Source organism: Recurvomyces mirabilis (genome assembly GCF_035927965.1).
Source record: "Recurvomyces mirabilis strain CCFEE 5264 chromosome Unknown scaffold_14, whole genome shotgun sequence".
Lineage (NCBI taxonomy): Eukaryota > Fungi > Ascomycota > Dothideomycetes > Mycosphaerellales > Teratosphaeriaceae > Recurvomyces > Recurvomyces mirabilis.
The window spans coordinates 156,189-177,487 of NW_027041948.1; the positions used below are offsets into that span (position 1 = coordinate 156,189).

General features: G+C 52.5%; 11 protein-coding genes across 11 annotated transcripts; 6 read left to right on the forward strand and 5 right to left on the reverse strand.

The window, feature by feature from the left end:
• Window positions 1–731: 731 nt before the first annotated feature.
• Window positions 732–2,176, forward strand: CIT1 (citrate (Si)-synthase; the record flags this gene model as incomplete). The annotated part of the gene is made up of 2 exons (XM_064838387.1): window positions 732–812; window positions 872–2,176. 2 exons carry the CDS (start codon window positions 732–734, stop codon window positions 2,174–2,176), a joined length of 1,386 nt encoding a protein of 461 aa, XP_064693841.1.
• Window positions 2,177–3,306: 1,130 nt separating this feature from the next.
• Window positions 3,307–4,397, forward strand: YHM2 (Mitochondrial DNA replication protein yhm2; the record flags this gene model as incomplete). The annotated part of the gene is made up of 3 exons (XM_064838388.1): window positions 3,307–3,535; window positions 3,610–3,982; window positions 4,040–4,397. 3 exons carry the CDS (start codon window positions 3,307–3,309, stop codon window positions 4,395–4,397), a joined length of 960 nt encoding a protein of 319 aa, XP_064693842.1.
• Window positions 4,398–4,833: 436 nt separating this feature from the next.
• On the forward strand, window positions 4,834–6,760 carry LTS14_005691 (uncharacterized protein; the record flags this gene model as incomplete). The annotated part of the gene is made up of 4 exons (XM_064838389.1): window positions 4,834–5,152; window positions 5,208–5,331; window positions 5,381–5,689; window positions 5,743–6,760. 4 exons carry the CDS (start codon window positions 4,834–4,836, stop codon window positions 6,758–6,760), a joined length of 1,770 nt encoding a protein of 589 aa, XP_064693843.1.
• A 136-nt stretch (window positions 6,761–6,896) lies between these two features.
• LTS14_005692 (uncharacterized protein) lies at window positions 6,897–8,183 on the reverse strand (the record flags this gene model as incomplete). Its single annotated transcript, XM_064838390.1, has 3 exons — window positions 6,897–6,947; window positions 7,004–7,557; window positions 7,610–8,183. The coding sequence occupies 3 exons, from the start codon at window positions 8,181–8,183 to the stop codon at window positions 6,897–6,899; spliced, it is 1,179 nt and encodes a 392-aa protein (XP_064693844.1).
• Window positions 8,184–8,767: 584 nt separating this feature from the next.
• Window positions 8,768–9,864, forward strand: LTS14_005693 (uncharacterized protein; the record flags this gene model as incomplete). The annotated part of the gene is made up of 2 exons (XM_064838391.1): window positions 8,768–8,935; window positions 8,992–9,864. 2 exons carry the CDS (start codon window positions 8,768–8,770, stop codon window positions 9,862–9,864), a joined length of 1,041 nt encoding a protein of 346 aa, XP_064693845.1.
• A 615-nt stretch (window positions 9,865–10,479) lies between these two features.
• LTS14_005694 (uncharacterized protein) lies at window positions 10,480–11,439 on the reverse strand (the record flags this gene model as incomplete). The annotated part of the gene is made up of 1 exon (XM_064838392.1): window positions 10,480–11,439. The coding sequence occupies one exon, from the start codon at window positions 11,437–11,439 to the stop codon at window positions 10,480–10,482; it is 960 nt and encodes a 319-aa protein (XP_064693846.1).
• Window positions 11,440–11,643: 204 nt separating this feature from the next.
• LTS14_005695 (uncharacterized protein) lies at window positions 11,644–13,848 on the reverse strand (the record flags this gene model as incomplete). Its single annotated transcript, XM_064838393.1, has 3 exons — window positions 11,644–12,856; window positions 12,909–13,737; window positions 13,788–13,848. The coding sequence occupies 3 exons, from the start codon at window positions 13,846–13,848 to the stop codon at window positions 11,644–11,646; spliced, it is 2,103 nt and encodes a 700-aa protein (XP_064693847.1).
• Window positions 13,849–14,454: 606 nt separating this feature from the next.
• LTS14_005696 (uncharacterized protein) lies at window positions 14,455–15,487 on the forward strand (the record flags this gene model as incomplete). Its single annotated transcript, XM_064838394.1, has 2 exons — window positions 14,455–14,484; window positions 14,543–15,487. 2 exons carry the CDS (start codon window positions 14,455–14,457, stop codon window positions 15,485–15,487), a joined length of 975 nt encoding a protein of 324 aa, XP_064693848.1.
• A 297-nt stretch (window positions 15,488–15,784) lies between these two features.
• On the reverse strand, window positions 15,785–16,244 carry SPT4 (transcription elongation factor spt4; the record flags this gene model as incomplete). Its single annotated transcript, XM_064838395.1, has 3 exons — window positions 15,785–15,818; window positions 15,873–15,925; window positions 15,990–16,244. 3 exons carry the CDS (start codon window positions 16,242–16,244, stop codon window positions 15,785–15,787), a joined length of 342 nt encoding a protein of 113 aa, XP_064693849.1.
• Window positions 16,245–17,768: 1,524 nt separating this feature from the next.
• Window positions 17,769–18,916, forward strand: LTS14_005698 (uncharacterized protein; the record flags this gene model as incomplete). The annotated part of the gene is made up of 2 exons (XM_064838396.1): window positions 17,769–18,447; window positions 18,498–18,916. The coding sequence occupies 2 exons, from the start codon at window positions 17,769–17,771 to the stop codon at window positions 18,914–18,916; spliced, it is 1,098 nt and encodes a 365-aa protein (XP_064693850.1).
• A 474-nt stretch (window positions 18,917–19,390) lies between these two features.
• PPT1 (Palmitoyl-protein thioesterase 1) lies at window positions 19,391–20,936 on the reverse strand (the record flags this gene model as incomplete). Its single annotated transcript, XM_064838397.1, has 3 exons — window positions 19,391–19,432; window positions 19,486–20,843; window positions 20,897–20,936. The coding sequence occupies 3 exons, from the start codon at window positions 20,934–20,936 to the stop codon at window positions 19,391–19,393; spliced, it is 1,440 nt and encodes a 479-aa protein (XP_064693851.1).
• Between the last annotated feature and the right edge of the window lie 363 nt (window positions 20,937–21,299).

The window sequence follows — 21,299 nt, forward strand, 5'->3', positions numbered from 1 at the left end:
CAGCTCCTCGATGTAAGACACGCGCAAACTCGTTCAGGCAAGTACGACAGTCTCAAAGCGTCGCTCGTGCTTGTTAGGGTGGCGGAAGAGATTAAAGGGGCCTGGAGGACATGTGTCGCGGCTGACACTTTCTGGCGCACGTTGTGGATGTTGAGAGGAGGAGAAGTCCTTGCTCGCGACGATGCAAATATGTCTTGTGGCGGAGAGCGGAGAGCGGAGAGCGGCACGGAAGACGGGAGTCCGCGGCGAAAAGCACGTGCAGCTGACTTTCGGAGCTGCAGGCGGCTCAAGTGACAGATTCACCAACAATCAATTGATATAGTAAAACGAGTGAACAACTTACATAAACACAAACGTAGGTGAATGTAAGCATGCTCAGCATATCGTGATATCTCGGAAGAGATGCAATGCCATCCACGATGCTCTCCGTAAAAGGCCGAATATAGACCGTCTCCTGATCCCAATCAGCAACCCCATCCAGCGCAAGTGACGTGCACAGACCATCCGGAGCTCTCGCGATTATCTTTTTTGGTTCTACGCAACGCTCAGCACCAACCCGAAACCCATCATCTCTTGCTTACCCACAGCCTCATCGGGACATACCCCTTCGGACAAGTGCTCCATCGTCTGCAGCTCCCTTATCTTCATCCACACCTCCTGTCAACATAAACACCGACATCTGCTGAAGAATGGCGTTGTCAACATTCTCTCGCACAGCGCTGCGTCGCGCCATGGCTACGCAACCTACCTCTGCTAGCTGGACACAAAACACCGCCTTCAGGACGGCGAGGACATATGCTACCGCCAACAAGGTATGCATAGCTTCTACCAACAACACTGGACGAGCTGCTAACACCATCTTCCTCATCAGTCCCTCAAAGAGACCTTCGCCGCCAGCCTCCCAGAGAAGATCGAGCAGATCAAGAAGCTGAAGAAGGAGTACGGCAACAAGGTCGTCGGCGAGGTCACCCTTGACCAGGTCTACGGCGGTGCCCGCGGCATCAAGTCGCTCGTATGGGAGGGCTCAGTCTTGGACTCTGAGGAGGGTATCCGCTTCCGCGGCAAGACCATCCCAGAATGCCAGGAGCTCCTTCCCAAGGCACCAGGTGGCCAGGAGCCTCTCCCAGAAGGTCTCTTCTGGCTGCTCTTGACCGGCGAGGTGCCAACTGAGGAGCAAGTCCGCGCTCTCTCCGCCGAGTGGGCTGCCCGCAGCGACGTCCCATCCTTCGTCACAGAGCTCATCGACCGCTGCCCGAACGACTTGCACCCAATGGCTCAGTTCTCGCTTGCCGTTACTGCTCTCGAGCACGAGTCTGCCTTTGCCAAGGCTTACGAGAAGGGCATGAAGAAGGCGGAGTACTGGGAGCACACTTTCGAGGACAGCATGGACTTGATTGCCAAGCTTCCTACCATCGCCGCCCGCATCTACCGCAATGTCTTCAAGGACGGCAAGGTCCCGGCTGTGCAAAAGGACAAGGATTACGGGTACAACTTGGCCAACCAGCTTGGCTTTGCGGAAAACACCGACTTTGTTGAGCTGATGCGTCTGTACCTCACCATCCACTCTGACCACGAGGGCGGTAACGTCTCGGCCCACACCACTCACTTGGTCGGCTCTGCTCTCTCTTCTCCATATCTCTCCCTCGCCGCCGGCCTGAACGGTCTCGCCGGTCCTCTCCACGGCCTCGCCAACCAGGAAGTGCTCCGCTGGCTGCAGGAGATGAAGAATACTGTCGGCTCCGACCTCAGCGACGAGAACATCAAGAAGTACCTGTGGGACACCCTCAAGTCCGGCCGTGTTGTACCAGGTTACGGCCACGCCGTGCTCCGCAAGACCGACCCACGTTACGTCTCCCAGCGCGAGTTCGCTCTCAAGCACCTTCCCGACGACGCCATGTTCAAGCTCGTGTCGCAAGTCTACAAGATCGCCCCTGGTGTCTTGACCGAGCACGGCAAGACCAAGAACCCTTACCCCAACGTTGACGCGCACTCGGGTGTCCTGCTCCAGTACTACGGCCTGACTGAGCAGAATTTTTACACCGTTCTCTTCGGTGTTTCGCGTGCGCTCGGTGTACTTCCTCAGCTCATCATTGATCGAGCCGTTGGTGCACCGATCGAGCGACCCAAGTCCTTCTCCACGGAGGCTTATGCTAAGTTGGTTGGCGCTAAGCTCTGAATACGCTCGGACGAGTTACCACAACAGCAGAAGGAAGATGGCGGGGTGGAAGAAGCGAGCAAGACGCTCGTGCAACGAGCTTCGCATACTGCAGATGTACGATTGATACAGCGTGCGCTTGACTTGCTGGGAGGCGATGGAGGTGGCAGGGAAGACATGTCACCGCACAAACAGCCGAAGCAAAAGCCGAAAGTGCAGATGAGGTGGAAGGGCCATGGACTTCCGACTGCAGGCGCAACGAAGAGCGATTCTTGAATGTGTTTGTAATGGTTTGGGCAGCCCTGTGGCAGGAGGATGAAGTGGTGTAGACATTATTTCGTATGTTGTAGTAGTAAAACCACAGCGACTTTTGGACGATACGGTCGGTCTTCGTATGTTCCTCTGCTCACGTCCTACTCTCTGATGATCATGAAAGTCATCTACATTCTGCGATATCACTCGTGCCATGTTCGCCTACGGAATAGCGGCACCACTCCGTTCACACGCGTGTCGACCCCATCGAACCATATTTTTGACCATCGGACTTCCTTCCAAACGGTCAATGGAAGCACGGAAGATGGTTGAGCCTCATCCGCGCTCCGCTGGGGCCCATATAATATAGCATGCCCTGCGGCTCGGAAGTCTCGTGTCAAGGCCTAAAGTTAGAAGTCCATCCATGCCCACCCGAAATGGTTAGAGCTCAAAATGTAAGCTGCTTCGGAGATGCCAACTGCTTCTCACCAGAAAGCGATTTGAAGCACGGACCGGGATGATAATTTGGTTGGAGAGAGCTGATGAGGTAGCAGTATGAGGATAGGATGGATCTATCGGGGGTTTGCAGTTCGTAGTTGTTTGTACTTTGTTCACTGTAGACTTCGCGAATGCTTCACTCTAGACTGCACAATTGTCGTCTTGCTCGTGATACTGCTGGTGTTGTACGCAGCTGTTGAGCCGCATTCGCCAGAAGCAATCACCGAATTCGTGGAATCCTCCTGACTCACTATCAGGAGCTTACACCGCAACCACCAAACCACAAAGTCCCGAAACTATTTACTACACACCAACCATTGTCTATACACATCCTCTCATAGGCAAAGAAGCCACCTCTCGCCTCGGTCCGGCCATAAAACCCTCCCACAACCAATCCAAGCATGTCCGCAACAGGCAACCCAGGCGTCGGCCTTACGAACAAGTCCACGAAGCTCGAGAAGAAGCCCGTCAAGTTCTCCAACTTGCTGCTAGGCGCTGGGCTGAACATGTTCGAGGTCACGACGCTGGGACAGCCGTTGGAGGTTATGAAGACGACTATGGCTGCTAATAGGCAGGATGGTATGGCGGGTGCGGTTTCGAGGATCTGGGGACGAGGTGGTGTTTTGGGATGTATGTCACAAATCACAGAACAATAAGCCGGTTGGATTGCGTGTGAGAAGTGCTGACATGTCATACTACACCAGTCTACCAAGGTCTCATCCCCTGGGCCTGGATCGAAGCCTCCACCAAAGGCGCCGTCCTCCTCTTCGTCGCCTCCGAAGCCGAATACTACGCCAAGAACTTCGGCGCCAACAACTTCACTAGCGGAATCCTTGGTGGTATGACCGGCGGTCTGGCTCAGGCGTACGCGACCATGGGATTCTGTACGTGCATGAAGACGGTGGAGATGACGAAGCATCGAGCAGCATCTACCGGTGGGAAGGTTCCTGGCACCATGGCTACGTTTATGGATATCTACCGACGAGAGGGTATTGCTGGTATCAATAAGGGTGTGAATGCTGTGGCTGTTAGGCAGGTGACGAACTGGGGTTCGCGATTCGGGCTGAGCAGAGTTGCGTGAGTACAGCCAAACACCACGCGAGAGACAAATGTCAATGCTAATATACGAGTCAGCGAAAATGGCATCCGCAACATGACCGGCAAAAACGACAGCAGCCAGAAACTCTCCGTCCCCGAGAAAATCCTCGCTTCAGCTATCGGTGGTGGTCTATCAGCTTGGAACCAGCCCATCGAAGTCGTGCGCGTGGAAATGCAGAGTAAGAAAGAGGATCCCAACCGTCCCAAGAAGATGACTGTGGGCAATACTTTCCGCTACATTTACGGACAGAACGGTATCAAGGGTCTGTACCGCGGTGTTGCGCCTCGCATTGGTCTGGGGGTGTGGCAGACGGTGTGTATGGTTGCGCTTGGCGATGTGGCGAAGGAGATGGTGGAGAAGGCTACGGGGGAGGCTGTTACTGCTAAGCATTAGGTTGTGGTACTGGTAGCGTTGGCGCTTTTGCTGGAGTGTGTGGGTTGGTTGATAAGGCGTATAGATCATACTGGGCGATACAGTGGCCAGGTACAGATGTTTTCTGATGTCGTTTGATAGATCCGGGTCGAGATCCAGTACCTCACAACATGCCATCTTAGCCCATACTCGGCATCACCTGATACAATCATTTCGAGGCGTTGTGGCTGTAGCTTTCCGGCTCGCGCCTTCCTTGGATTGCTGCAGCTGCCCCGGCCCCAGGCTCCCACCTCACCTCACCTCACCTCACGTCTACATCGCTTGAAATCTCCATGGCCACACGATCGCCTGTTATCTCGAAGTGTACGCTATCACACACATGTTTTCCGATACGATATCTCCCGATAGGGCCAATTCGCTTTGAACAAGACCGTCAGAGTATGCCTGGGACTTCACAATGAGATTGCTTCGACTCACCCAGGACGGCTATGCTTTTCACGACTTCTTGGAGCCCGAAAAGGTCACCTACGCTATCTTGTCGCATAGGTGGTATGCCGAGGGCAAAGACGTTTTGTTCGACGACATTGCGAACCAGCACCAACCATCGCTAGCTTCTAGGCAGGGCTGGAAGAAGTTGAACTACGCTTCTACTCAAGCGGCCAAAGATGGTATCGAATACTTCTGGATTGATACTTGCTGTATTGACCGGAGGAACAGTGCTGAGCTGAGCGAGGCAATTGATTCAGTGTACTACTGGTACTCATCCGCTACATACTGTAAGTCATATCTACCCGCGGCACATAGCTGGTGCAGTCTGACCGTTCCTGTCAGGCTACGTATATCTTTGGGACATCGGTCCAACATGTCCCGAGTTGGCCGGCCGGTCCATGAGTACAATCCAACCAGACCACCACCTGGAATTGTTTCTCGACAGCGACTGGTTCACGCGCGGATGGTAGATGCGCCATGGTCGATAGGCTTGATGTATACACTAATATATACAGGACGCTACAAGAAATGATTGCTCCTCCAGAGGTACGCTTCTACGGCGAAGCCTGGAATCTCATTGGCACGGCTGAGCAGGCGGCGGTAGCTATCGCAGCCAAGACTAGAGTTGCTGTCGAAGCTTTAAAAGGATCCGTCAATCTTCATAGGTACTCCATCGCCCAAAGAATGTCGTGGGCCGCCAGTCGTACGACCACGCGCGTTGAGGATCGGGAATATAGTCTACTGGGTCTGCTGGGGATATCTATGCCCATACTGTATGGCGAAAGGCACAATGCGTTCATACGACTTCAAGAGGACATCATCAAGTATATTGGCGACGATTCGATAACGATTCGATACTTGCCTGGCAACCCGACAGCAACGTTGATAAGTCGCCTGGTCGTCTACTTGCGGACTCTCAGGCGGACTTTGCCAGTAGCTCGAATGTAGTCCAGCTAGGGAGATCACATTATGAGATTGACCGTGGGATGTTCAACTTGGATAACCGAGGACCGCATTGTTCGTTTCCCATCTTTGAGGCAGCTGATGGTAGGTTGATCCTGCAGCTGAAATGCTGGGAAGACGGCATGAACATAGGTCTCAACGTCGCAATGCGATCTGCTGCTTCACAGCAACCTACCAACTCGAAGCGTGGCTCCGCCACCAGTAGGAGCAATGTGCTTGCAGACCTTAAAGCAGCCAGAGTGGCAGAGGAAAGGAGCGTGTTTCTTGCTTTGGCACGTTACCACGCCAAGGACGCACTTGACCCGAGTCGGGGCTACTTACGACTTCATGAACGCGGAACTCACGCAAGGATACTGTTATTCGACAGCAACAGCTTTGGAAAGCACGACGGGTTCCGCATCAACAGCAGCGGACGCAACCTTTTGATTGCTCGGCACGTCGATGACTCCCGCTTCTGTTGGAGTTCGGCAACGCTCCATGCTCAGCTCTCGGCAATTTCTGATGGCAGACCTCAGCTGGTTGCGATAGAGAGCTATCCTGGAGACGAGGACCAGATCAACCGCTCCAAGACAGGCGTCGAGGTTACGACCAAGCCTATTCCTATTGCTGTCGGACGGCACTACATCGGAGCGCTCGCGCTGAGGATGGAGGGCTCGAATAAGATCGTTCACGTGTCGTACATGATCCATCGTATGCCGCTGCAGCTTGACCATCGCAGTCTACCTGCCTGGGAGGGCTCGATGATGATGCAACTGTTTGCTAAACCTACACAAACCTTACGAAGAAGTGCAGAGATGGCGTCAGAAGGTTCTGCTGTGGCTCGGAAGGTCGACGATTCTTCACAATCACAGTCACTGGTGTGGACTCGGCGTTCCGTTCTCCACGCCAAGCTTGAGGCCTGTGTTACAAAAGGTCCGGCAATATGTTGTTGACGTTGACTCTACAAGCGGGAACGCCTACATTACTGCAGCGGATCTTGAAGAGGAGCTAATAGTAGGCTTTGTAAGTAACAGCTGACCCGGCACACCCATATGGCTCCATGCGCAATTCGCAGACACCTCGGCGTGCCTACTGTCCTTCGAGACCATGACGTTTGGCACCAGTGCCGGGTGGAATAGGCTATGAGGCAACGTCAGCGACATGGAAGGCGTAATGGGGATAAGTCTTCCACTCACCATCTGCTTGGGATGCGTCTCGATATATCCATTTGCCGCGATGAGGCCCAAATCCTGCGCGGTATACCTAGTCCTATAAGTCTTCCCGCCGAACCCGTACAAGAAACTCATCGGGAACCCGACATCAAATTCCTCCGAATCATCAATCTCGTCGATTTCCTCGGTGGTCAACTCTATGGCCAGGGCCTCGATATTGCCCTTCAAATGCTCCACTTTCCTACCTCCCACGATTGGGAAGACGTAAGGAGCCTTGTGCATAACGTACGCCAAAGCTATACTCGTTACAAGCGTATTCTTCTTGTCCGCCAATTCCTGGAGTTTGACAGCCATACGTTCGTACTTCGGGTTCTGGGGTCCCATCTTCCGGCCATCACGATCCTCGGCGTTGTACTCGGTCGAGGACTTGAGCATGCCACGGCCTAGGGCACCCCATGGCGCGATGCCCATGTTTTCAGCCTCACACATGGGAATGATCTCGCGCTCGAAATCACGGAAAGCGCAAGACCAGTGGCCTTGATAGACAGAGAATTGGGTGAGGCCGTGGTGGCGAGCGTCTAGGAAATGATGTTAGCTATTGCTTAGTATCGAAAGGTGTTCGACCCTTACATTCGTTGCACTTTACTACCTGCCATGCTGGTGTGTCACTTATACCCAGGTACAGCACCTTACCACTCGCCACAAGATGATGCAGACTATTCATTAGCTCCGGAACAGAAGTAGTGAAGTCCCACCAGTGTAAGTAAAGCAAATCCACATAACTCGACTGTAATTTCTTCAGACTATGCTCCAGCGACACTCGCAAGGATTTGGCGTGATTGCCCTGAAAGTTCGTCTTCAGCTTCTCCGGTGCAGCTTGTGGTCGAAAGCCAGTCGTGAACTTGGTGGCGATGACCATCTCATCGCGATTCCCCTTAGATGCCATCCACTCGCCGATCCAAGTTTCACTCTCCTCGCCTTGGTAGTTATTGGCTGTGTCAATGAAGTTGCCGCCTTGTTCGTAGAAGTAATCTAGCATGGCAAAAGAGGTCTCCTTGCTACATTCGCCTAAGAAGGACTTCCAGGCTTCGCCGAAGTTCATGGCGCCTAGACATAATGGTGATACGCGGACGCCGGCGGTGGGTGAGAGGATGCGGTGGAATCCTAGGAGGCTAGTGGGTTTCTTTGCTGGTGGGAAGGCCATTGTGAATGATCTTGGTGGTATGGATATCTGGGATGTGTTGGTGGTGGTTGATAAGTGTAGTCATAAGAAGCTTCTTGGGTTGGCCTGATACTTATACGGTCATCTTCACCGTTAACCTTGAGCTGCAGCAATGGCGGGCAGAACACGTATTTACGCTTTCGATAATTGGTAACTCCGGTCAGCTCACGTACCTCTACGTACTTCGAGCAGGAGGCCTGATTACTTCAGTATCAGGCCACACACGGAGGACAGCAGCGCAAGGTCTCTCGTCGTTGATGCCTTGGGTCACGTAACGTAGAAGAGTGAAGCAATTCGTCTCCGTATAGGGCTGACGCATTATGGTGAGCTATACCGTGTGGTCCAAGCTCTATTGTACCGATCGCCATGACGACAGCCTTGGGACGAATCGGGCGGGAACGTGAGGCGGCGTGGGTGTCAGCCTTTGTTGTAGTAGTAAAGGCTGAAGATAGTGGCCTTTTCGCCGTGGATCCTTCGAGTATAGCAGATGATCATGACTCCCCTGTACTCGTGCTTGGCCGTCATCTCGCAGATGCATACCATGACTTGTGGCCCACTGGACGAATATGCATGAGTTGCCCAAAGACCTAGCTAATTCGGTCCGCTCGTGGAGGGCAAGTATATATAAAGAGCCAAGCGATGTAGAGAAGGGTGACCATGGTATCAAAGAGCATGACTATGGTGATAAGGACTTCGAGAGGGCATTGAGTCCCGGCGACAGTTCGATCATACTGGTAGAAAGCATGACTTGTGGACGATGGCATGCACATGCTGACCCATCTGCTCTCAGCACCCGACACGATCCCAGCACGCACTCAAGCAGACTTCACAACCACCAACTCCTCAACATCAGCTCCAGCACCAACCATCACAACTACAGCTGCGGACACAGTCCCAAGGCCAGAGCCAGCCGCAACCACAAGGCAACACAAACAGCAACACCGCTCAAAGTCCAGCCATAACCCGTCGACCCAATGGCGGCCCAGCACCTCAAACTCCGGCTTCGGCCAAGAAATCCGTCTTCACGGCACCAAAGGTCGACGACATAGACCTTGCCGCTGACCGGCTGGAGGACGACCTCACGCCCTTAACGCCTGCCAACTTCTACGAACTTATTGGAATGAAAGCACCAATATCCAAGCAACAGAATCCACGAGATTTGACAATTAAGCATGGCTTATATGGGAGGATATGCGAGAGGCTGAACTACACGAACACGATGTACAGGACGTTTGACATACTAACCTATAGCCTCCTAATCTTACAACTGTTCTTGAGCGCAGTTTTTATTGTGTTGGGAGGCTTGGCGAGGACAGATACGCATATCGCCGTCGCCTGTCTGGGCGCCGTCAGCACGGTTGTAGCGGGCGCACTGGCATTGATGAAGGGAAATGGGCTACCGAATCGTCTACGACAGAGTAGAGATAATTTGAGGAATGTGCAGTTCGAAGCAGAAGAGTTGTACTGGGACGTGGGAGCGGATAAGGAAGTGAAATACAAGGATGTCAAGAAGTTGCGGGAGGACTTTTTACGGGTAATGGAGGAGGCGAGGCGGAATCATCCGGATACTTGGAACTCGTTTTCGAGTGGAGTGGCGCAGGGGATCAAGACTGCGCCGGGGAAGAAACCGACCTTGAGTCCTGCTGCTCAGCCGAAGTTCTAGATCTGTATAGCTAGATACAGGACCCGGACTCGATAAAGTATCTCATCATCGATGTGCCATAGACCATACTAACCATTAGACATACTTTGTGTTGCTCAGCATTAGTGCATTGACCTAATTCCTGAATCCAGATCCTCCTATTCCCTCGAGCTCTCCCCGAACTTAAGCCGCACAACATTCGCGCTGGCCGTGCTTGTCGCTAATTGCGAGAGGAGCTGTCGTCCCGAACACGGTACCTCCCACGCTTGGCGTTCAAATGACGAAACTGATTGGGATGCATGAGCGTACAGGTAGCAGTCACGCACGAGTCACCATCCTCACAGGCTTAGTATCCGCACTTGAAGCCGATACGCTGACGGTGGATGCAGTGAGCGTTGCCATCATCCTCGCGACGGCAGCGATAGCACACGAGACGGTTAAAGGGTGTCGTGGGGCTGTCGTTGTTTGACCGTTGACGCTTAACGGATTTTGGTTCGACGTGATGATCCCGGTTGCGCTTGCTGTTGTTGCTGCTGGGAGCGTACTTGTCGGAGGTTGCCTTAGTGGCGGTACGAGAGGTGGTACTTGAGCCCGTCGATGGCTGATTTTTGGAATAATCGGCCGTAATCTGGCGGATCAGGGCTTAGAAGTCGGCATTGCCAGGCTGAGCTGTGGGTGGGTTGTACGCAGCAGGGCAAGGATCAGGGGCGGTGAGGCAGCGATGCCATCCTCGAGTCGGTAGGGCAAACTCTGACGGAGTGCGGACCTCGCGCCTGGTGTGGTTGGTTCTCGGGCTTGGATCTGTCGACGAGTTATCATGACAGGGCATGCACGGATACCGCAGTCTTCGCTAGGATGTTCGTACTGAGGCGGTGGATTTGCAATGACCAGTGGATCTGTCATCTCGTGCAGGAATTTGCATGTTGTAGGCGTCTTCCTGCAACCCCCATGGCCGCAGTAGAAGAAGCAAGTCTTCTCACCTGGTAGAACTGGAGCTTTGGGTCCGGAAGGTGGGATGGTGCTTGTAGTCTTCGTAGACTGATTGTCAGCCGTCTTCTTCTGCTCCTCCCGAGTCCATGTCTTGGAAGTCTTCTGAAGCGGGATCTCATGGTGCGACCTAGTTGCCTGGCCCTGAGGCTCTGCTAAAGTGCGTGCAGCAGATGGATTAGAAGCGTGACTTCGGCGAGCTCGTGCACGCTCCAGCCGGCGGGCCAGCTTGAATCGATGTTCCTCGATCTGACCTTGGACTTGCAGACGCTCACTCTTAAGAGCAGTGGGCAGGCGTTTGGCCAACTCCTTCACTCCGGCGTTTCTGTATGTCTGTGAGAAGGCGAAAAGGCGATTCCAGGATGTATTGACACCTTCACAGGCGGTACTCCAAGCCTTAACCGCCGTCTCAAATTTGGCAACCACATCGTTACCGGAGATTACGTTTGTGTTTCGCACCACTAACGCGATCACCATCCCGCCGGCTTCGTCTTCAGGTCCCAGGCCAGCACTCAACTCGTTCACTAGCCTGGTGTAGCGCCCATCATTGACCCTTGGCATCTCTGACGTGAGATCGAGCACAATGGTGGCCATCTCTGCTGAAGCCATCGTTGTGCGACTGTCGAGCTAGGAAAAATGTGGTGCATAGGAAGTGGTTGGTGTCTTGATGTTCTGATAACGAACCCATGGAAGCTGATGGATCGTTTGAGAATCTCATCAGCGTTTGCTACCTAAACCGATTGAGGCAAGTGAGTGGGTCCGATGAAAGAACTTGTGTAACAATGGCTGCGAACACTTAAGATAGTCACCCGGCTAGCTGCCTCCGAGCCCCTCTATCCCAACATTTGGTATGCCAAACGAGAACCAGGGATCTTGGCCATAGGCATCATCAGAGAAGAAAGGAGGAAGCTCAGATATCTCCAAGGACCAGGCCATCGGGTCGATCTCCTGTACAAATGCTTGGCCATTGACGTTGATCCCTGCCTCATTCGCCGATGGATTAGGCGCTAGGGAGGGCCAGTATTGGCTGGGCTGCATCACCTGCTCTTGTGCAGGCTGGACAGGTTGCGGCGCTTTACGATGGACGTCAATCCTACCAAGCAGCGGTACTCTAAGCGTGAGGGACCTATCCTCGGTAGAATGCTTGTCACTAAGAAGTGCGGCAATGGCTCGAATGGCGTGAGCTCCTTGCTGTGCTATCTTTCCTCCCGGAAAACTAGCTCCTAGGTCCATGGCTTCGAGTAAACGATCAATAAGCATGGCAGTCGTCTCTTGGCTAGCGGCAGACGCTGATAGTGGAGCTTGATGCTGCTTCTTGAGCAGTACAATAGCTGCAGTCAGAGCTTGCAGATCGAGGACACGCGAGGCAAAGAAGCCACTAGGCAGCATCCGGCGCACGATAGTATATAGTCGTGCCAGCTCACGACATGCCTCCATACATATCAGCTCGCTATAAGCAAATTGAGTCCCAGCATCGTTCTTCAAAGCCAGCTGCATATGTGCTCGCACAATGACATAATTGTGAAAGTGCTGTAGGAAGCCATCGGGAGAAGCTCTGTCGGGCAAGGCCTCCCACCACGTTCTCGGTACGGACCCGTACAACTTGCGTAATTGTTGATCGACGTGAAGGGCCTTGTCGCACATCTCAGATGGAGATGCGCCTTGGGCACTGAGATTGTCGATGGCCTGTACGCCAGTAGCAATGTCGGCCAGTCTACACAGATATGTTTGTGGATCAACCTGGCCGTCCTGATACGGATCACAATGCAAAAATTGGTAGTGACCCGTCCCGAGAGGGAAATTGAAAAGCAACGAGGCGAGTCGATCGGCTGCACATATGGCTGTCCACAAGGCGACTCCACCGGCTTGACGATGTTGTGCAGGCGTTAGATCTGATCGGAGCACGGACTTTCTAGCTTCGTATGCGCTGATACCATTTGCAACTTTGGGCAGGCCAAGCATCTCCCCTAAAGCAATGACTCTACGAAGGACAAGATAAGTCTTCTCGTCTGATGTCAGCAGTTGACTAGACGGGAGTCAGCAGAGGCAATCAGCCAGGATGGCTAGCTACTACTCACAGGCGGAGCCACCAGCAGCAAACCTCCAAACCTTCTAGTGATGCAGCGAGGACATCATCGTTGACTATGGCCGTCGAGACCACGTCTGACACTTTCTGACTGAAGTCGTAACCAGCCTCCAGACTTGAGAAGATCTGGGTCACTGTCTCTGCCGGCATTTGCTGAATAGTAGTCGCTAACGTAATGAGTAGCATGGCAAGTTCTATTGGGCTCACATCGGGATCCTGAACCTTATCCCAGCGAGAAACAATCGTGGCTGTAGACTCCACGCCATAAGGTGTGAACAGCATGTCTCTTATTATGTTCAGCCATGGCCCGGAGTTAGCCGCGATTGAGGCCACTTTCTCTCTTGGTGGCAAAAGACGTCGTAATAGAGTCCTTGCTCGCTCCTTACGATGCTCAATCCGACTACTGTGCTGGCCTGTCATCCATGGAGATTGCACTTCCGCATAATCCAGAGGGCCATCATCGAAGAGCTGTCTCAGATGTGTGGGAGCGTTGGCTGGAGATGTTTCCGATGCATCCGAGTCTGTATTGTCGTCCTCATCTGCAGTCTGGAGAAGATGTGACCCGGCACGGTTCACAGGCATGGACATCAAGCGGTTGCTGTCAGAATTACCTGCTCGAGCCTCGAGCTTCTGCACGAGGTTCCACAATGTAGAAACATTCTGCTCCAGTTGAGCGATACGATGTCTCGATGTCACACGATTGACACGAGTATCTCGAGGGACCACACGCTGTGGAACGCAAGGTTGTCGGCGCTCGAGACAGCTTTTGCAAGTCTTTGCAGCAGCATCTGGCCAGATGCACTTGACCTTACGCTGTCTGCCTGTACAAGATCAGTGTACGCTGCAACGCCAGTTCATACGCGAAACTTACAGTCGATGCAGCTACGAGTGCCTTTCCGTGCGGCAGCAGAAGTAACACTAAGCGGGTTCATACCTCTTTGGTGATGAGTGGGTCGATTTCGGACGCCTTGCCACTATCGTGAGCGAGGCCGGACGGACGAAACGCTACAGCTTGCCAGTGATGCGAACCGTGTGAATGTGCTGCTGCGGCTTGGAGAACTTATGAGGTTGCTGATGGGACATGTGTAGTACCACGAGTATGATAGGAACGCGCTTTTCATCGGCTTACGAACTGACCTCATGAGTCGCTCTGGCAAGAATGAAAGTCCATCGATCTGAAGTGACCTTTCGGAACGGACGACTTCTCGGACGCGGAGCCGGATTGCTCCGAGAACACAGCGCGATCATTGGCTATTACAAACATTCCACCAACGCCGTCGGGCCTACGTAGTTTCGCAGACTGGATGAGAACGCACTCCGTTGTCCGATCGGACAGATGGCGACCATGCGCTTGAACAATAAGATGGACGTGGTGGCACCACTGCTCCGTACCTTTGGAATCATCCACCCGACTCCATCACAATCGACTTGCAGTGAGCTCGACATCCCATTAGCAAAATTCAGCGGCACCTACGACCTGACGACTGAAGCGCACCAACCCTGAACAACCGCGGCGCAACAGATTCACAGACAACACGATGTCACAGAGTTTAGCACACCCACAAGGCGTAAGTCATCCCTTATCATTCCATCTCGAATGCCGCCCACTCACTGACGCCATATCAGCCGCCCTATCCTTCCCACAGCGCGGGCGTGGGAGGCCTACCAACCGCCAAGGTCGACGTTCCCATCTCCGCCATCCTTATGGTTTTTTACCTTGCCTTTGCGATACTCAACCAGGCCACATTCCAGCTGAATCGCCGGCGAAAGCACAAGTTCCTGATCAACTGGGTCCTTTTTGGCTTCTGCATGTGTCGAGTGCTGACCTTCATTCTCCGAATCGTCTGGGCCACACGACCACACAATGTTTCTGTCGCCATTGCTGCTAATATCTTTGTCAATGCGGGAATCTTGTTGATCTATATCATCAACTTCATCTTCGCCTTACGGATCTTTCGCGCCAGACAGCCAGAATTGGGATGGAACCGAGCGCTACATTATGTTTGTGTGGCCTTTTACTGGATGATGGGAATTGCAATCTGTTTGGTGATCAGTATGGTGGTGGTGAGCAGCTATACGCTCAAGCCGTCGCTCCTTCATGCAGCGAGAGATGTTTTGTTAGCTGGTCTTACGGTATTCACCGTTTTCACGGCGCTGGCTCCCGCCATGCTCATCACGAGCTTGCTGCTCAATGAGTCGCCCAAAGCTGAGCACTTCGGCAAAGGCGAGATGAGGATGAAGATCATCATCTGTGGGATCTCGTGCGCGCTCGCACTGCTCATCGCTGGATTCAGATGTGGGACCACTTGGCAAGCCCCTCGGCCTATGAATGATCCGGCTTGGTACGACAACAAGGCAGCTTTCTACTGCTTCGAATTCGTGCCAGAGATCATGATCTTGGTTCTGTTCGCAGTGGCAGAGATCCATCTCAGGTTCCATGTGCCAAATGGGAGCAGCAAGGTGCAATCGTATGCTACACAAGAGATAGAGACTGAAAGAGGACACAGTAGCCAGTCCCAGGACACGAGTGATGTCGAGAAGGATGAGGAGAAGGCAGGGGAGAGTCCGTAGAGTAGGAGTCGGGATTTGAGCGTGGTGCTCAGGGCGAAGCTGTAATTAGTTCCTGCTGTAGCTTTAGCGAGCGTGCTTGTCGCTGTGTTGTGAAGAAGAAGATGTCGATGAGGGTGGGGCATTGTAAATCATATGAATAAAAGAAGCTGGTAGGACCCTTCTCTGTTGCATCATGTCTATCCTGATAACTCTCTCCGCATCGGTGATACCCAACCAGCTGTTCACAAAGGGTTGCTAGATACCACAAAGCAGTCCCAACGCCTTCGCTATAACGCTGTACTAAATGATGCTCATCGTTCATGCCTCGTCTTCGATATTGCTACCGTCACGTCTAATCTCGCATTAGCACTACCGTCTGCGAACCTCCACGCCTCAATATACATACGGGATATACTTCACGCCAGCGTTCTCCGCTGCAGAGACATAGTCATCCGGTAGCTGTACCACAGTCAGCTTGCCGGTCACAATTCATCGTGCCTCTTTGTATTCCTTTAATACATACCACACCAACCACCTTGATCGCGTAGGTACCAGGAACATAATCCTGTAGTCTCTGCCATTTCGCCACCCAGCTTCCTAGTGGATCGGAGAGCGTGATGAGACCCTCGAATACCTGGCTAGTTGCCTCGCCGATACTGTCTTGATTACCGCGTAGCTCGAGGAACTCTTCACAGTTGGGACAGCCCTCGCGACTGAATTTCGATTGTGGCTGCACGATTGAGCACACCATGCAGGCGCGCAGTGCGCGGAGAGCCATGCTGTCGTGGCGACGTGTCTATGAACTCCGTCGGCACTTACGGGCTATTGGCTTGTGTATTGTGATGGCCCTGATGATGGAATGATTTGGGTGTGCTGACGTCGAAGGATGAATAATTGTGGTGGAAGCGGAAGATATTATTAAGGTTTACTAGCCTTCATATCCCAGGACTTTTCTCATTGGCCACCAACATCTTCACTGTGCAACTTTTGCTATATGCTACATGTATACGAAACGCAAAGAATACTGTTTAAAAGAATCAAAGCAACCAGCCTTGGTACAATTGTTCAGGGATATTATACACACCTATCCTTCTCTATCAAAGACGTACCACAACTTCCTAATTATGGGGCCCAAAGCTGTTAATTCGGATCGACACTGCCGGATCATGCAGGTACAAGTGGATCTTCAACCTCTCCTTCTACGCGCAGCAACGTCGCGCCTAGCATTTGCGAGTTTCCAGCGACCACGCTACACATGATAAGCGAAGGCGCAGAAAAGTCCTATCGTAAGCGAAGCAGGCGACCATAAGCGGTGCCAATTCGACGATCTCTAAAATCGAACAGGCCGATCGCTACCTACATTACAGCAAGCGACGTAGACCGCGGAAGTCAGTCGTATACAGCATCTAGCGCCGCAGCAGTGATGGCTAATGCGCAAGCCGTCGATCGACTTGACGTCTTCCACAAAGCCGTCAGAGGAAAGAGTACCGTATAGCACTAAGAAAGCAGCAGCTCCGACGATGCCGTGCGGGTCAAGGGGATGCCTACCGCGGCTAGCATGGCGCGTGCGAGTCAGACGAGGAACGACCTTCACGCTAACAGAGAAGTGGTGAGGTTGGAGAGCGCATTTGAGACGGCCTTTGTTCCATATGCAGACGTCTAACAACTTAGGACCGGAGATACGATGGCGTCTTGATCGAGGACGTTCGTACACCGAAACATGTTGACGCCTTCAAACGGAGAAAGGCCTGTAACGGGCTTCCAGTAGGCAAAGAATGTATACTGGTCTTCGATGGTCACGCGAGCGTGAACAGAGAAACTCACTCCTCGGGCCCAACTGCCGAATGCCTCCACGGCAACTCTCAATAGTGGGCCTTGTCAGATGCAGTTTGACCGGGTGTTGACCAGCTTGACGCTAGTCTTCAGGGACTGCTTGTTCAAGCACTCAGCACGTACACAGCGCTTGTCCACGACAATCATGAACTTCATGAGGAAAGGTGATGCCAGGATACTGTTTGGGCCTGTTCGGCTGGCTTCATAGCCTATAGACATCATCACTGACTACTCCGCTGTGCAGCGGATCTTGTCTACAGCTTTTGTCAATTTGTTTCTCCTTCACTATCCTGTTTCTTTCGGTGGAGGACCTGAATACGGCTTGCCGTGATGCCGGGCAACATCATTAACATCAGTCCTGAGGATATCGCAGCATGGTACACAGCCAGTGGACCTGCTGAAATACCGAAAATGCTAAGAATGTTGCAGGCCCAAGCCAAACCTTGTCGACCCTGTGGAACGAACCTGGATGCCTGGGTATGCGATCACTCTTTTCGCTGTTGGCTCTCTGATGGTAGCTACACGATTCTGGCTCCGCGCAACAGCACAGCTAGGAACGCAGCATCTAGGGCTCGACGACTTATTGCTGTTCGCAGGATGGCTCGGTGGAGTCATGTTCCTCGTCGTCATCCTCATAGGCGACTTCAATTACGATGTCGGCCGCCACGCATGGGACGTCCCTCTCACCAAGTACGAGGGTATTGCAGAGATGACATGGCTTGCTGAGCTGGCCTTCCTCATCAGCGGCGGCTTCACAAAAATCTCGGTATTACTTTTCTACCGACACATCGTTGACGGTACCTACAAAAGACGATGGAAGGTCGCCGTGATCTTCGCGATCACATTCACCGCCGCTTATAGCGTGGCCTTCATCCTGACACTGATCTTCAACTGCTCGCCAACGGATGCATACTGGAAAGCCTTCGACCCAACGTACACTCGCCACTACACGTGTGTTGATACCACAGTCATCAACTTGTTGGCAGGCATTGCTGCAGCTTTTAGTGATTTGTACTCGGTCATTCTACCCTCGACCATGGTCTGGTCTATCAGTCTGCCTAAGCGACAGAAGTTTGCTCTACTTATCGTATTCTCCCTCGGCCTCGTCGTGGTCGCAGCGAGCGGTGTCCGGACATATTATCTCTACGGTCAGTATCACAGCAGCAAGCTTAAACCAGATCGCTAACCCTTTCCGCAGAGGTCGGCCACAACTCAGATGTCAGCTGGATGATCTTCGACGTCTTCGTCTGGGCGCATCTGGAGTTGCAACTGGGTCTCATGTGCGCTTCCGCACCCGCCTTACGAGTATTGTTCCGCAAATACCTCAGTCAAACCCTCCAGCGATCTATGCATGGATCCCGTCAACGTATTGAATCTCGGCAGAGTGTCAGAAGGCTCGATGCGAGCAGTATCCATCGAGTCAGTGGCGCAGAGGACTATGAGACCATGGGAAGAAGCGACTTTGGCAGAGGAGCGGCCGGTAAAAGCTCGAAGGGCGATCTCAGTTTTGCTGAGACGGAGACAGACAATTCCCCTCTGTCGAGTTTGGACGTTCACGAGCATCGGCATGAGCAGGGTCGGCATGTTGTAAAGACACCTGCTGATTATGAGGTGTAAGTGGAGCGATATGCAATCTTCCTGCGTAGTGCTGACTACCAGCCCTAGATACAGCCTACAAACTATGGACAGGTATCGGCAGTCGACGTTCGACCGACCTGGAAATGGAGGTAATCATCGTCAATAGCCGATTTGATGTCTGTGTACGATAGGAGTAGCTACGCTGAACGACTCGGCATGAAATTACTCACTGCCTACAATGCTTGCAAGGAAGTTTCTGATCTGGCTGTATGCAGCACTACCTCCAATTCGGACAGTGGTAGGGTGCTTGATCTTGACCATGCATAGTAATGCGAGTCTTCACTCTAGGCCCTTTCCAAACTCCATGCTACTACCCTTCCCTTATCTTTCGCCGGCGCTATGCAAGAAGTCCCTACCCCTGTCCATACACCAGGGAAATGCGAGCTGTACATGTGATACATAGCACAATCTCCACCACATCCTTTATCCGATGAAAGCATTGTTCGTTTGCCCTTACATACCCATCATCGACATCATACCATTATTTGCGTACGCCTGTTGAAAATATTAGCATTTCGCAGCAGTAGAGATCAAATCGTGAAACTTACCATAGGCTTGATGTCCGGATGCGGCACTGCATCAAACTTGTGGAAATCCAGCTTGAGATCCGATTCGATGTTGATGTACGCGCCCTTGTTCTCCGTCGAATCGCAGTACTTGGGCGCTGAGAAAACGGTGATACATCGCCCATCGTGCTCAACCTCATATCCTTCCATCCTGACCTCATGACTGCGAATGATAGCTTCCAGACCATTCTTCTCACAGAATCGCTTCGTGACGTCCGGCCCGAATTGCATCCCTACGCCGCGTTTTGACGGACCTCGACCAGGAGCTGTTTGAGGATCTGTCCAGAGCATCTCCATCATCAGACCTGATTGTCCAGGTTGGCGCTGTTTATGGCGATTCAAGGCACGAATATCGTCCAACATCACCGCATCATCCGAGAAGAGTCCGCCGTGTAATGTCAAGAACTTGTCGCCGATGAGCGTAGCGAGGGGTAGGGCAGAGAAGGACTCGGAGAAGAGTTTGAAGACCCGCTCGTTGTACTTGGCTTTGCATTCGCCTTCGAAGCCGTACATGCGGTTCATATCATCTGTCTCGTGGTTGCCGCGGTTGAGGAAGAAGTTGGTAGGGTGGAGCATTTTGTACGCGTAAAGCAGGAGTGCGATTTCCGTCGACCAGCTGCCGCGATCTACGAAGTCGCCGTTGAAGAGGTAGCCGTGGGTGTCAGAGGGGAAGCCGTTGAGCCGGAAGATCTCGAGCAGGTCGAAGTACTGGCCATGTGTGTCCCCGCAGACTGTGAGTTTGTGGTTTGATGCAACTTGGGTTTCGACCATAGTTGGTTCGTTGTAGACGAGATCTTTGACCGCCAGGATTATCTGGAAGACATACTTCCGGTGGAGCTTCTTGCCGTTCTTGAAGCGGGTAATCATGTCATCGATGAATCCTTGGGTCATTGTGGAGTCCTTCAATTGTGCACCGTCGTAGGAATCCTCTACCACCATGCTTTCCAGATCCAGACCAATTGCCGCAGATGGTGCATCCGCCACCTCGATGGCTTTGAGGAAAGCATCGCGCTTCACCATCTTCTGACATGCCTCATACTGTGCCTTGGCAACCTTGTCTGCAGGATTCTTCCGCACCACCATCTTCCAGTCGTGAATCGCATCGCCATGCTTCAGTATCGCCGTGTTGGCTACCGCCCTTCTGTAGAATGCCTTGACGAACGAGCTGTCAATGTCTATCGCCTTGGATGCATCGGCGATTGCGTAGCCATATGCCTCGAGTTTGATATTCGCTTGTGCTCGGTTGGTGTAGAAAGAAGGCTCTTTGTCGTTCAACTCGATCGCCTTTGTGTAGAACTCTATCGCTGTCGGCCAGTCTTTGCTCTTGAAAGCATCGTTTCCTGTTGCCATACATCAGGACATAACCATATATTACTGAGAGCACGTGCCGTACCTTTGTTCTTCAGCGCAACCGCATCTTCTGTCGCCGCCATACTGGGCGATTTGCTCCTTACCCTTTTCACAGAGTCAGTATGCGATACAGCTATATCAGTGTATCTGAAGGAGAGGATAATGAAGGCAGCAGAGTCTGTGAGTTCGGCCGTGAAATATGTAGCTGTTCAATCATTCTTCTCGACGCGAAGTTCGAGGAAGCCCATATTCCCGCGCTTATCAGATCGTCATTGGTCTACTACGATATTGACATGGGGTTCTACTCCATCTTGTAGTCTTCACAGCATCTCTGTCAAAAAGTGAAGTGAGTTAAGTCGAGTCTTCGACTCCTCGTATAAAGCCTATGTCGCAGAGCTTCTATTATGAACGAGAAACAAGATCATTGAGACTACCTATCTGGCAGA